The 14410-nt window shown below is 35.8% G+C and overlaps 2 protein-coding genes across 3 annotated transcripts; both read left to right on the plus strand.

Annotated features, from left to right (window-relative positions):
- The first annotated feature begins 2839 nt into the window (after positions 1-2839).
- On the plus strand, positions 2840-9997 carry LOC147563098 (serine/arginine-rich splicing factor). Its single transcript, XM_086634802.1, has 7 exons — positions 2840-3864; positions 7782-7833; positions 8100-8189; positions 8639-8703; positions 8819-8977; positions 9071-9144; positions 9603-9997. The coding sequence occupies exons 1-6, from the start codon at positions 3103-3105 to the stop codon at positions 9128-9130; spliced, it is 1188 nt and encodes a 395-aa protein (XP_086490928.1). The 5' UTR covers positions 2840-3102; the 3' UTR covers positions 9131-9144; positions 9603-9997.
- Positions 9998-10649: 652 nt separating this feature from the next.
- On the plus strand, positions 10650-14211 carry LOC147563099 (E2F transcription factor-like E2FE). Of its 2 annotated transcripts, none has more exons than XM_086634785.1 (11): positions 10650-11040; positions 11121-11188; positions 11284-11336; positions 11407-11484; positions 11589-11645; positions 11732-11825; positions 12004-12083; positions 12188-12260; positions 12370-12443; positions 12538-12943; positions 13884-14211. In XM_086634785.1, exons 1-11 carry the CDS (start codon positions 10913-10915, stop codon positions 13973-13975), a joined length of 1203 nt encoding a protein of 400 aa, XP_086490911.1. In that variant the 5' UTR covers positions 10650-10912; the 3' UTR covers positions 13976-14211. The 2 variants fall into 2 exon arrangements, with proteins under 2 accessions (XP_086490911.1, XP_086490917.1); XM_086634791.1 differs by having other exon boundaries at positions 10741-11040; positions 12382-12443.
- The last annotated feature ends 199 nt before the right edge of the window (positions 14212-14410 follow it).

The following is a 14410-nucleotide window of genomic DNA, read 5'->3' on the forward strand; positions in this document are numbered from 1 at the left end:
TAATTCTATGAAAATAAAAGAGTTCCATAAAAAGTCTTCCACGAAATTTATTCCGTGAAAATAAGAATTCTTTTGTTTGATAGCCATTTATTATTCCGTGAAAATACGAATTATGTTATTTGGTTGACAACTAACTTCTACGAGAGGAAAATTGTAAGGCCCAAAATTCGGGTCAAAATATCAAATGAAGTCCAACCCGGAATAATAATGCAAAAAAAACCCAAAAGTTGAAATTACAAAACATTTTTGAATTTTTTTAACAAAACACAGTTTGCTCTCAACAATTTTGTAAATGTATGAACAAATTTGTTTTTGTTCACACATAATTAAGAACATAATTATATATGTTGTCACATTTTCAAAAGTGTTGCCAACAGTTTCAAAAGTGTTGCAAACAGTTCAACTTTTGGGTTTTTTACGTTATTATTCCCAAGTGGATTTTTTTTTCGTATTTGGGACCGAATCTTGGGCTTTTCTTACATAGTTTCAATATAATATTCAATTAAGAGTTTCTAATTACTTCTTATGTAGTCAAAATGACATTTTTTTTCTTTTATGTTACCAAAATTACATTTTCGTCCTCATGCTCTAAATTACATTTTTACCTTTATCTTTTCATAATTATACTTTTGCACCTATGATGTAAAATTATTTAACTTCGTGTCATTTCAATTTGAAAGTGCAGACATGCCATTTTTACAAGATAAAGGTAAGAATGTCATTCAGACCACATAAAGGTAAAAATGTCACTTTGATTTATACGAGGGTAAAAATGTCATTTTAACATAAGGGTAAGATGTTAATTTGATATTATAAAAGGGTAAAAATGTAATTTTGACTATATAAAAGCCAAAATGTAATTTTAATAACTTTGTAAACATGTCATTTGGTAAGAAGGGCAAAATTGTCATTTGCCCAATGAATAAATAAACGAAGTTGGCTATACTCTGGCCCAGCCTGGGATTGGGAATGGACTCGGGTCAGACCAGGTCAGCTCGATTTTTTTTTTTTGTAAATATTATATTCAATTTAAAAAAAAAGTAATACCCAAAAAAAAAATTGATAAGTTGTTCCATAAGATATTACCTTAAATTAAGAGAAGTTGTTCGATAGGATTTACATATATTCAACAGTTTTCAACAGTTATTCTTCAATTTAGGATCCATCGAGAGTATCCTTGCTGGATATGGCGAGGCCTCACTGATCTTTGAGGATTTACAGATCCGGTGAGGCTTGGTCAAATGTTTGAACCTGTCGAGTGTCCATAGATCCATCAAGGGTTTGAACCCAACAAGAGTTTTGTATATTTTAATCCGGCGAGGGTTAGAATCTAGCGAGAAGTCACAGATCGGGTGAGGGATTGGGTTTTGTAGGTTTGAATCCAAACATGGCTGGGATTTGATTTTTGTTTTCTCCATGAATACGAACTTTTTATGTCTGAAGAATTAAAATGAAACAACCTACAGTGAGGGGGTATGGATTGATTTAAAGTTGACTTATACACTGTAATGCTCCTTGGAGAGGTATGGATCGATTGCAGATTTAGTTGTTCAGTTATGGAGATATCACTGGTCAGATCAGCAATGTAAAGAATTATACCAACAAGGGTTATGGATCGGTTACGGATTTAGTTGGTGGGTGATTTAAGATCTTGTTTTTCCATGATCAACAATGAAAATGATTGACTTTTATAGATCTGGTTCAAACATGAACAACAATGAAGATCTGGGTTAAAAGAAGAAAATCACACCATGGGAGTTGACAAAGTAACCTCATCATCCGATTTGTTTTATTTGAAGTTTAATCAGAAAATTAATATTTTAAATATAATTAATATAATAAAATTCACGACCTTTAGGGTCTTTTCATTCTCGATCTTGATGATCTTTTCATTTGACGACTTTTAGGGGTCTTTTCTTTTTGTCTTTGTCTTGTTAATTCATCCATTCATGAGGCACTTTACGTCCGAAAATTCTATGTAGAACTTTACTTATGTAACTCTCATGAAGTTTTCAGAGGAATAAATATTGTCATACCATGTAATGTTATGTATTGATTTCTACTTATGAATGTAATTCTGGTTTTACTAAAAAGAAAAAGAGGTTGAACCATATACCTATTATACTCGTCGGCATATTAAATGGTGAGATGGAACTATCGATTAGATTGGCGGTACGGAAAAGAGTCAAAATCCAGGGGTAATTTTACGCGCCCCCATTGACAACAACATTACCCAGTTTCGGTGATCCAAACTCAAGGGTCCAGCGTTAACACTTGGGTGCCTAAGCGGTTTAAAGTGTTGACATATACTCCAAAAGTCTTTGGAGGTCCCGGGTCCCCAGAGAAAGTGGAGCCTTTGTTAAATTTGGCAGTATTGTGCTTATCACATCTTTGATGTATCAGCGCAATTGTAATGACTATCGTGCATCGTAGTCAATTTCCCTAAAAAACTCAAGGGTCCAGCTTAAGACACCTGGCATAATTGTTATTCCCGTCGGATGCCTATTAGCACCCAACGAACTAGGTGCTTACTGGGAGAGGCTTCGGTGCCTCCCCCTCTTTCACTTGCCTTGGTTTTTTTTTCTTTTTCTTCGTTTTTTGTTTTTTCTCGTTCTTCGTCGCTTCTTTTCCTTGTTTTTCGTATCTTCCTCATCACACCGTCATTAAAGCAACCTTGTTTTTAACCCCATCATCGGTTCATAACTAGGAATTCGAGAGAAAAAGAACTTTGTTTTAGAGAAAGAGAGATTAAGACCATGAAAGAACTTTGATTCCAAACCAACCTTGACTCCAGACAACAATGTGTTTATGGTAGTTCAACAAAAAAATAATGTGAAATACTCTCGGACTGGTCTCGGACTCGAACCAGTCCGAGCGTCGTTGGTCCCAAACTTTGTTTTGGTTTTCGGATGGGTTGATCCGTCATCCGTGTCCATAATACCCGGGTGTCCATAGGTGTCTGGAGTCAAAAGAGATTGACTAGTCAATCTCCTTCCCTAACAGCAAATTTTTTTTTCCGTGCTCATAGCGGCTCCCCTAACTCAATTCGAACCAGTCCCTTTTCAGATCAAAATCTAGGGTTTCATCTGTTCGTGCTAACACATGGAGGAAGCAAAAGCTGCTGCTTACTACGATGAACTGACTCGAAAAGGTGAAGGTGCGGCAAGATTCAAACAAGGATTAGGGTTTTCTTCATCAAAATCTAGTACAAATCAAGTAAGAGGTTCTGCTCTTCCATCTTCATCTTCATTTCTTAACAGTTTTGTTAGGGCTTCAAGTCCTGGAAAATCAGAAACTGAGACACAGAAGCAAATTCAGCTAGAAAATGTTCAAAACAAACTTAAGAAGAAGCAGAATTCTGAATCTCATTCTCGTAAGGTTTTAGATAATAAACGTGAATCTAGTAGAGAGAGAGAAAGGTGTTCGAGGAAGAGAAGTATAAGTAGAGAGAGAAATTCAGAACGACGATATCGTTCTTCAAGTAGAGAGAGAAAACCTGAGAGAAGGAGAAGAAGCAGATCAAGGAGTTACTCGAATGAAGAAAGAAGACGATATCGTTCTTCAAGTAGGGATAGAGCTGATGATAGAAGTAGGGATAGAACTGATGATAGAGGGAGGAAGATTGAGAGGAGACGACGAAGTAGGTCTAGGAGTAATTCTTCTGATGTTGGAAGAAGACATGGAAGAAATTCACGAGAAAATCGTAGTAGTCGAAGGAGAAGAAGTAGGAGTTCTTCCCCTAGAGAGAGAAAATCTGAAAGGGGGGGAATTGTTGAGCACAAACGTAAACGTGAAGGGAGGAACGACAAGGAAAAGAACGGTGGAATTGATTATTCTCGACTCATTACTGGATATACTGAGATGGTTAGTAGCACTCAATTTGATCTGTTCCATACTCAATTTTGTATGCGTATAATCCCCTGATGTTCTTTCTATATATTTCATTTAGTGATTCTAGTCTTCTGCTTTTGTTATATAGGTTATATTTGGTAGTGTATGAACTTTTGCACATCCCCCAATTTTTCTTCGTGTTGTTTATTTTAGTGTTACCATATGAACCAATTCGTAGTTGGTTTCTCGAGAAAATTGAGCTCGAGAAAATTGAGTCTCATGTTGAAAAACGAAAGATTGGTTCCATTGCCATTGGTCTTGAGATATGAACGGCACTCCATCCACTTTTTTCAACGACCAAACTTCTGGTCTTCCTCCATATGTCTTATCAACAGTAATCGATAAATCTCCCCGGTAAAACCAAAATCTGTGAACTCTAAAATTATGATCATTCCTATTGATCGATTCGAATATAGATGGACAGTTTAAATAATGATAAATTTCTGTTTCCAAATTAAAGACACCGACTCTTCCATCCAAACGAAACCAGTATAAAGAATTCCTCAACTCAACACTTCTTATCAAACCAAATGGCCGGCCAAATGGTTCCGGTTCTTGGGCAACTTTTCTCCATTCAACATCTTTATCAATACTACATACCATTATATCATTCATAGAGTCTTGGTTTGGAGAAGAAGTTGCAATTACTGCTTTGAAACATCCCCAATAACCCATACCACCGTATGTGCACTCTCTGTGCATTTCTTTGGGATTGATAGGATGTTGAGGCAAAATAATATTTTCTCCTGTGATAGGATTAGTAACAAAGAATCTGTCCCTACTAAATAATGGCTGACAAAATAGAACTCCATTGGATGATGCTATAACGCTTCCATTACTTAGTAGTGAACTAACCAACTCAAACTTGATGCAGTTTTTCTTACTGTCTTCTTCCATTTCAAAATAAAACTTTTTAAAGGTAAAGCCCCCCTTTAGCTGATTGTTTAAATGCAATATAGCAAGTTCCTTACGTTTCATTTCTTCTTCAATAGCTTGTAACCAAAACTTGTTAAGTAACTTGAACTCGATGACCTTCGTTGCCCCACATCGAGAAAAGATGTGGTGCATGATTATATCCGGAGGAAGAAAGATGTTGTTGGCATTTGATGCCATTGAAGAGGAAGAAGAAGAAGAAGAAGAAGAAGAAGAAGAAGAGTGAAGGAGGTTACTGCTATTAGATTCCATTGAAGAGTAAGATGAAGACGAAGAAGAAGAAGATGAGTGAATAACCACCTGTTCTGCTCTTTTAATTTATAGAACAAGAAGATGATGAGTGATTGAACAGTAAAACTCTGATTTAAGCGGCTCTGTAGAGAGAGAAAGTGAGGGTGGGGGGACCAAATATTTGATTATAAAAAAGAATAAAATAACTCTGTTTTTTTTTTTAGTTAGAAATCTATGTATACAAACTTGTTAATACTAATCAATAAATAAAATAACTTTGTTCAATCATTTGTGTGTCTCCTTAAATTTTGTGTCTCCTTAAATTCTGTGTCTCCTTAAATAGGTAAAAATCTATCACCGATAATGGGGTCGTCGAAAATTGAATAAAGTTATTTTATTTATTGATTAGTATTAACAAGTTTGTATACATAGATTTCTAACTAAAAAAAAGAACAAAGTTATTTTATTCTTTTTTATAATCAAATATTTGGTCCCCCCACCCTCACTTTCTCTCTCTACAGAGCCGCTTAAATCAGAGTTTTACTGTTCAATCACTCATCATCTTCTTGTTCTATAAATTAAAAGAGCAGAACAGGTGGTTATTCACTCATCTTCTTCTTCTTCGTCTTCCTCTTACTCTTCAATGGAATCTAATAGCAGTAACCTCCTTCACTCTTCTTCTTCTTCTTCTTCTTCTTCTTCTTCTTCTTCCTCTTCAATGGCATCAAATGCCAACAACATCTTTCTTCCTCCGGATATAATCATGCACCACATCTTTTCTCGATGTGGGGCAACGAAGGTCATCGAGTTCAAGTTACTTAACAAGTTTTGGTTACAAGCTATTGAAGAAGAAATGAAACGTAAGGAACTTGCTATATTGCATTTAAACAATCAGCTAAAGGGGGGCTTTACCTTTAAAAAGTTTTATTTTGAAATGGAAGAAGACAGTAAGAAAAACTGCATCAAGTTTGAGTTGGTTAATTCACTACTAAGTAATGGAAGCGTTATAGCATCATCCAATGGAGTTCTATTTTGTCAGCCATTATTTAGTAGGGACAGATTCTTTGTTACTAATCCTATCACAGGAGAAAATATTATTTTGCCTCAACATCCTATCAATCCCAAAGAAATGCACAGAGAGTGCACATACGGTGGTATGGGTTATTGGGGATGTTTCAAAGCAGTAATTGCAACTTCTTCTCCAAACCAAGACTCTATGAATGATATAATGGTATGTAGTATTGATAAAGATGTTGAATGGAGAAAAGTTGCCCAAGAACCGGAACCATTTGGCCGGCCATTTGGTTTGATAAGAAGTGTTGAGTTGAGGAATTCTTTATACTGGTTTCGTTTGGATGGAAGAGTCGGTGTCTTTAATTTGGAAACAGAAATTTATCATTATTTAAACTGTCCATCTATATTCGAATCGATCAATAGGAATGATCATATTTTTAGAGTTCACAGATTTTGGTTTTACCGGGGAGATTTATCGATTACTGTTGATAAGACATATGGAGGAAGACCAGAAGTTTGGTCGTTGAAAAAAGTGGATGGAGTGCCGTTCATCTCTCAAGACCAATGGCAATGGAACCAATCTTTCGTTTTACCGGGGAGATTTATCGATTACTGTTGATAAGACATATGGAGGAAGACCAGAAGTTTGGTCGTTGAAAAAAGTGGATGGAGTGCCCTTCATCTCTCAAGACCAATGGCAATGGAACCAATTCGTAGTTGGTTTCTTATGAGTTCGGCAAATATGGTGTTACTACTGCTATGGATATTGACACCAATTCTTTTTTGGCAAAACTCGAATTGTTTAGTATAAGGAGATTGTAACAGTTTGGTCTCTTACACCATTATGATTATTTCGATTATTGTTTGGATTGAAAACTGAGAGCATGAATTGATATTTAACAATGGTATAGTTTTTTGGAATATTACAGACATTTTCAAGTGAAACACCCTTTTTAATATGATGGGTTGGAAGTATGGGGGCTTTTGGTGAATGATATTGGGAGAATTGGAGTAAAAACATGACCTCGTTATATAAGTATTTGTAGATGGTAAGAGTTTGTCCTATAGAATGTTGGGTTTGGGCGATGTATTTGATTTTGCTACATGGGTATGCATGTCACTATGTCAGCATGTGTACTCTTAGAATTGATACTGTTAGTCCAATTTTCTTTGAACTTTCAAAGTGTTTCTGTAGAGTATAGTGTACATCAATTTGTTTCGTAAATCTCTGCTTACAAAGATCAATTTGTTTCAAAATCTCTGCTTATAATTTTATCTTGTTATGGCTTAGAAGTACACTGATCTTCAAACATCGGTTCATGCCGCTTGAAACTATCATGGGCATTAGGCTCCTAAAGCTATGATTTGTTGTTTTACTGTGAGCTTAACGGTTAGGCCTGTATTCCTGCTATAACCAAATACTGTTTTTTTTTTTGAAAAAGAAGGTTCAAATAAACCAAATACTGTTTTTGAGGTTTATTTTACTCGGTTCATGTAAGATTGTAAATCTTACTTGGGTAAGTCTTGCTATGATGTTGCACCAGTGTGGCCTCAATATTTTAGCATTACTGTCAACTACGTCTTTTTGTTGTGTTAGTTGGATCTCTTGTCCGATCTCTATATTTAGCCTTCCGGTTTCAATTTTACGCTGTTGCCGTTGTAGTGTTGACTGTGGAAATGAGCCGAACTATTCTTTGTTTTATCAATGACAGACTCCAGGTGAAAGAGTTAAGGCAAAGATGAAGCTCCAGCTCTCTCAAACTGGTATTGTGTAGCATTCTTTTCACAGTTCTTGAATTTTCTGTGTTTGCGTAGCCTTTGTCCCCAAATTTTCACGTATGACCCTGTTAATCATCACAGCATCAAGTACTCAGATCGAGATGAAAACTTTCATCTACTTCACGACTTAATGAAATTTGAGTTTTAGTTTATCCTTTATTTCTATATCCTCGTCGAGATAAACTGTATCTAATTGGAATAATGGCTTCCAAGAAATCCGTATTCTGTTCTGAAAGCATTACGTATTTCAGTTCAAAACGATACTGCTATGGGGAAGGGAGCAGGATGGGAACGCTTTGAGTTCAACAAAGATGCACCACTTGAGGAAGAAGAAATGGAAGGTCAGTTCTGGTCTCAGCTTCTTATTTTCTCTCTGGCGTTATCCTGTTAGGTTATCTTGCGAGGAAATTGGTTTGGGAACGCGAATGAGATCTTAGTCCCATATGCTTTACCCAGGATTAGTTTTGAAAAAACACCTTACCCATATCTCTGCTTGTTCTAGGCTTAAATATCAACTGTTTGAAGCATAAGTAGCTTAAAACGTGTACACATCAATTCATGTACACTGATTATCGTCCAACATATTTCAATCTGTCATCCTTAATCTGGGACAATGTTTGCACTCCCTGTGTCTGTTTGCTTCTTAAACAAATATCATGGAGCTTATCTCTTCTTTTTTCTCCTACTTCGTAACAAAGATGCAAATAAATATTTCTGTTCATTTATGTTGTTTGTTGCTTTTACGTGTCGTTCGAAATTCTAATAACAGTTTGTATATCTGGATCTGCAGTGGGAGAAGATGATGCAGTTCTGGTCAAGAATATCGATCAAAGTTTCCGTTTTTCAGCCGTAGAGGTATTGTATGAAATACTTGCCGATTTGCATATGGTTTCTCATTCAAACCAAGACAAAGATTGCATGAAACAGTAAACTCCTGCATGATTTGACTTTGTTATGCTACTCCGGAAAGGCAAGAAGAGAGGAACAAATCAAAGCTGCTCATGACGAGGCCATTTTTGGTGCACCAATAGCTCAAAAATCGAGCCCTACAAGCGAAGAACCAATCTTGGAGGAGGATATAGAAGAAAGCAAAGGAAATGGCCAAAATGTGACTCTGATTAGTGAAAAAGTAAGGGAATTCAGTAGGTTCTTCGAAAATGTTAGTACATGAAGATAACAAGTAGGGAGGCGACTGATATTCCAACTTGTATTTTGATTTCAGGTACTGGCAAAGCAAACTGGTTCTTGGCGTGATCGAGCCCGTAAACTCAAAGATGGATGAGACAAATACCTCTAGTAAGCTACCAGAATTTTGTAAAATATACCAAATATATAGTATTATATGTCAAGAACAAATATAAGAGTCACCTAGAACCCATTAAGATGAATAATCAAATCTATAGTAAAATATACGACATCAAATAGTGCTAGTTTTTTATGTCAAAAAGATATCTAGTTTGTTATGGAAGGCAAAAGAAAAGAGAACCGAAAATCAAATAGTACTAGCTTTTCCGTATAGAACTTTAAACCGTCAATGCTTTAGTTGTTAGATAACAAGTTAGAAATGGTTCTCATACTAGGGATTCTCTTCCTAATTATAATTTTGACCTAAAAATATTTCTAATATGTTAGCTTCAGTCTTTCTCTATGCCGAATTCTTTTCACCTACAAGTTCACATAAATTATTCTGAAAGTTTGACTGATCATCTTAAATATAGCTGACTGGCTTCTGTATTATGCCCAAATGAGTACAGGTGCTCTTTGCGAAACGTCGATCCGATCGCGAGCAGGAAACTTCTTTCAGCGGCAGCTTCTCAATTGCTCATGAATAGCTCATCAGTATGCTGGATTTTCTTCTAGCCAACTCTCTTCCAAACAAAAACATAACTTGGAGGAGATTCAGATTATCAAGTCAGCGATCTTAGATCAGGTCTCCATGTCTAATGATATTCCGCCTCAGGTTTTGAACCACAGATAGAACTTTCTCACTCTAAAAGTTTTCCGAGTGTCGCGAGCTGGGTTGTTTTATACTAATGACATGTAATGTTACTTGTACAGGTACAAAATGTTATCTCTATATTATGAAATCGTAATCTTATTATTGTAATGGTTATATTATCTTGTTTAATCAATACCATCATACTTTTATTTATGGTGCCCCAGTATGAGACATTCATGTTCCATCACTAAGTCATTGTTTAATCAATACCATCATACTTTTATTTATGGTGCCACAGGTATATGAACATTACAAACCTAAGAGTACAAAAAATTAACAACAACCATGATAATACTCTACCCAACAATTTTCCTAGTTGACTATTGGCCGGAGTAAGTGATGGGTCAGAAGTTTGAGAGTGGAGTATTCTCTATAAATCTATTTTGGTCGGAATTCAGCTGAGATAGTGGTGATCATTTCGATCAATAAAAAGAAAGAACCCTAACAATAACCCAAGCAAAAAAGGAGAACCCTAACAATAACCCAAGCAAAAAAAGGTGATCGACCACCATATCTAAGTCGTTGAATCAACTCTTGCCATTGCATTCCAATTTGTTCTCCACTTTTGCCCTAGTTTTTCTTTACCAAACTACTAAAACCCTAAACCAATCAATACAAAAACCTCAATTACAATCCGATTCATTTCATTTCTTACCCAAAATATAAAATTACTTAAAAACCCCTAAAATCATTTAAAACCAACGAGGACAAATCATGTAAATTCTTCACTCCCGCGCGACTCTTTTTAGAATTTGAATTCCCCCCCCCCCCCCCCCCTCTCTCTCTCTCTAATAGAGTAATGTTTTTTTTGAAATAGGTTCGGATCCGAACCAATTTGAATTTATCAGGGGCGCGCTATTAAAATCTCCCACACTTTACTACTTTTCCTTTTTAACGGTATTCACTATTTTCCCTAATATTTTCCCTCCTAAAAAACTTTCTCTCTCTATTTCCCCTCTCTTTTCTCTCTCTACTTCAATCCAAACCCTATTTCTTGCCCTCCTCTTTCGATCTAAACCCTGAAAATTATTTGTTGTTGAAGAAGAGATTTGAAGAGTAAGAAGAATGAATCGGATGAATGGAATTGGATCTACTGAGAAATTACCATCGTTATCGTCATTGTTGTATAATGAACCACAACATCATCATTCTTACAGTAGGAAACAGAAATCTCTTGGATTATTATGTACCAAGTAATCTTTTTCTCAATCTTCTTGATTTTCTCTTTTCTGGGTATTCTTTAGTTTTCTTGATTGATTTCTTGTTTGTTTAGTTTTTTGAGCTTGTATAATCGGGATGATGTTGAATGTATTGGGTTAGATGATGCTGCTACTCGATTAGGTATTCTCTTCTCTCTTTCTCTCTCTAGGGTTTTTTCTCTCTCTCCCTCTCTCTCTTTCTCTGCCTTTCTGATTCATCTTTTGTGCTTATCGCAGGAGTTGAGCGGCGGCGGATCTATGATATTGTAAACGTATTGGAAAGCATTGGGGTACGTATTTCAATTACTTACAATTATTGTTCTTGAGGGCGAGAGTCTCATTTTTTAGGGTTTTACTCAGGTTCTTACTAGGAAAGCAAAAAATCAGTATATATGGATAGGGTTTTCTGGAATTCCAAAGGCTTTAGAAGACCTAAAGGTAATAATTCTAAGTCGTTCTTGTTTTCTTTGAGTTTTTTTTTTTCAAGATCTTAACTTTTTGAAATGTTTTGGTCTAATCTAGGTTTTTCTTTGTGTGTGTAGGCAGAGGGTTTAAAGGATACCAACTTGAATGTGTTTGAAGCCAGCAAAAATACCATAGTAAGTGAATTAGGGTTTCATTTTTTATGCATTTAATATCTGTTTATCATGTTCTGTTGTTGAGATTTAGTACTTCCTTACTCCAGGTTCGTTCAGTAGATGACAATAATTCAACTAAGGAAGACAATTCAAACCCTAATTTTCAGCAAGCTCTCAAATTATGTTCATCTGCTAAACTGGGTAATCTCCCCTTTTAATTTGTCCTTCTGGTATAAATTGGGATGTTTGATATTTAACTTCTTCTAGTACCTAAATTAACCCTAATTTGAGAAGAAGATGAATGAAATTATTCACACTTTCTTCTCAATCATGTCTACTAGTTTTAGAATTTGACTGCTTTTTTTATTAATTACTTTAGATGCCTCTACCGACAATCGGAGAGAGAAATCTTTGGGACTTCTTACTCAGAATTTTATCAAACTCTTCCTTTCCAACACAGTAAGTTCTTAAGAATACACTTCTTTGTGTTTTTCCATTTCGAAAGTCTTCAATGAATTTATCTCATTGGATCTAAGTTTCTCTGTCTTCGCCATTATGTTCAGTCTAAATTGATTTCCCTGGATGAAGCTGCAAAGATTTTGCTTGGTGAAATTCACAATCCGTCACTTATGAGAAGTAATAAACTTTCCTTCTTTTTCACCCGTCTTTATCTCTATCGTGTATATAGTATGTATATAAATGAAACGAATTTTTCGATTCCTTCTATTAATATTTCCTTCTTAAGATAATTCTGCAGCGAAAGTGAGACGACTATATGACATTGCTAACGTCTTGTCCTCCATGAATCTGATCGAGAAGGTAATCACATTTTAAACTTAGCTAAAGTAGAATACTTACCAAACCATCGTAAAGGAATTCATTATCCTAACTTTGACGTTATTGACAATTGCAGACTCATCATGCTGTAACCAGAAAACCTGCATTTAGATGGTTAGGGATAGACGGGAAATCCCAGAATGAATCTTCAGTGACAGAGGGTTTGAACTCAAAGAAGAGGGTGTTCGGTAGTGATATTTCAAATGTCGATGGTAAAAGGACTAAGGTGGTTCCTTCAACCGACGGAAACCCACACAAAAATACTAATTCTCCAGTGAAATGTGAAGATAAGATTGATGAGATAGACCGGGATACTTTGATACAAGAGCAGCAGCCAAGACAGAGCTCGAAAGGTGTTGTTTTTGGTCCTTTTAGCCCATCCTGCCTACCCAAAGTTGATGACACTGAGAAGAAAAGTCTCAAAAGTGTGGAGGAGTTTGAGAGCCTATCGTCTTCGTATCGTCCAAAATATCACAACCAAGGTACTTTCTCTTATTAGCAGCATAGTTTTATTGAATTTCTAAGTACATTAGGGAGATGCGAGGCTAAATCAGTATCTCATAAAATCAAGCACGACCTCAAATTGCATTATTTCCTAGTTACAATGGATTGACACGGACTTAACTCCAGTTTATACGAACTCTTGGGGAATGTCCGTACTCTATAGCATATTAAGGTCACTCAGGAAAATCCCAAATCTCTAACGTAGTTTTACAATGAGTTAAGAATTCTTCACATCCTTCTTTAATCTTTACATACAAGTCAAGATTGGGTAATAGTGCCAATTTAATCAATGTCTTGTTTTAGGCTTGTAAGCTTGTTGGAAGTTTAGAAACCTCTTAAGGTAAGAAGCTATAGAAAGATGCAAGTCTTTTGAGAGCACCTGCTGCAGGAACTATTATGCTTGAAAGGAAAGATAACCCATTTTTTCGGTGACAAAAATAATATTCAGTCTCCTGGACTTGGTTTCGATGAGTCCAAACCATTAATTTATTACCTAACTGTTTATCATGCCATTTTTTTTTTACCATTTACGTCTTATAATAACTCTAGTTTGTCAGTTGAACCATATCGAGTGTTAATATAATTGGAACCCTCCGTTAGTCATCCGACAGTGATGAGAACGTCTTCACAACCATCGGTTGAAGAGGATGAAAGAAATTACAGTTTTTGGCTTCAAGTTCTTGATTTTCTTTCAGTGCTAGTTCATTACATGCAAAGATACGGATCGGTGTGACCACCACCTATCGGTCTCATCTTCTCTTCGAGCATCTATGAGGAAATAATGTTCAACCATGATTTCTCGTTTCTTAGCATCGTCAACTCTATTTCATCATCCCAGTTTATTCTTGCATGTCTTTTGAATGATCGAATCTAGATGGGAAGAACTAACATATTTTTCTTGTTATGTTATTGTGACAGCATTAAGCGATCTCTTTGGTCATTACTTGGAAGCTTGGAAAACTTGGTACGGGGAAGTCGTAGCGAATCAACCAGTGCAGCGATCTTCGTGATCTTGTTTATCTCTCTCACCATCTTCTCGATAACTAAGTACAGAGTGTATGTACAAGAATGATGTACAATTTTCTTTCTTTCCCTTTTTCTATTTATGACCTTCTAGCTTTTCTTCTTTAAATCCTGACAAACAAGAGATGGCTTATGGGTTCTTATGTGGTAAGATCCCACATTGGCTATCCTTCATTTGGTTATCCTTTAACCTTTTAAAAGATCAATGGTTTTACTTTTCATCTGTGTTTTTAGTGTTCGTTTCTGATTTCCCTTGTTAGTTCTTCGACGAGTTAAGATTATATACATATTGATCCTAGTCCCTTCAATATCAAATGGGGAATCATTGGCATGTTAATCATGTAATTAATCATTTCTTTCTTTTCCTCTCCACTTTTATAGGGATATATCTTTGGAAATTAAGACCATACGACACGACATTA

The sequence above is a fragment of the Eschscholzia californica genome, unplaced genomic scaffold, assembly GCF_041429995.1.
Source record: "Eschscholzia californica isolate CP2 unplaced genomic scaffold, dmEscCali1.0.p SCAF_1, whole genome shotgun sequence".
NCBI lineage: Eukaryota > Viridiplantae > Streptophyta > Magnoliopsida > Ranunculales > Papaveraceae > Eschscholzia > Eschscholzia californica.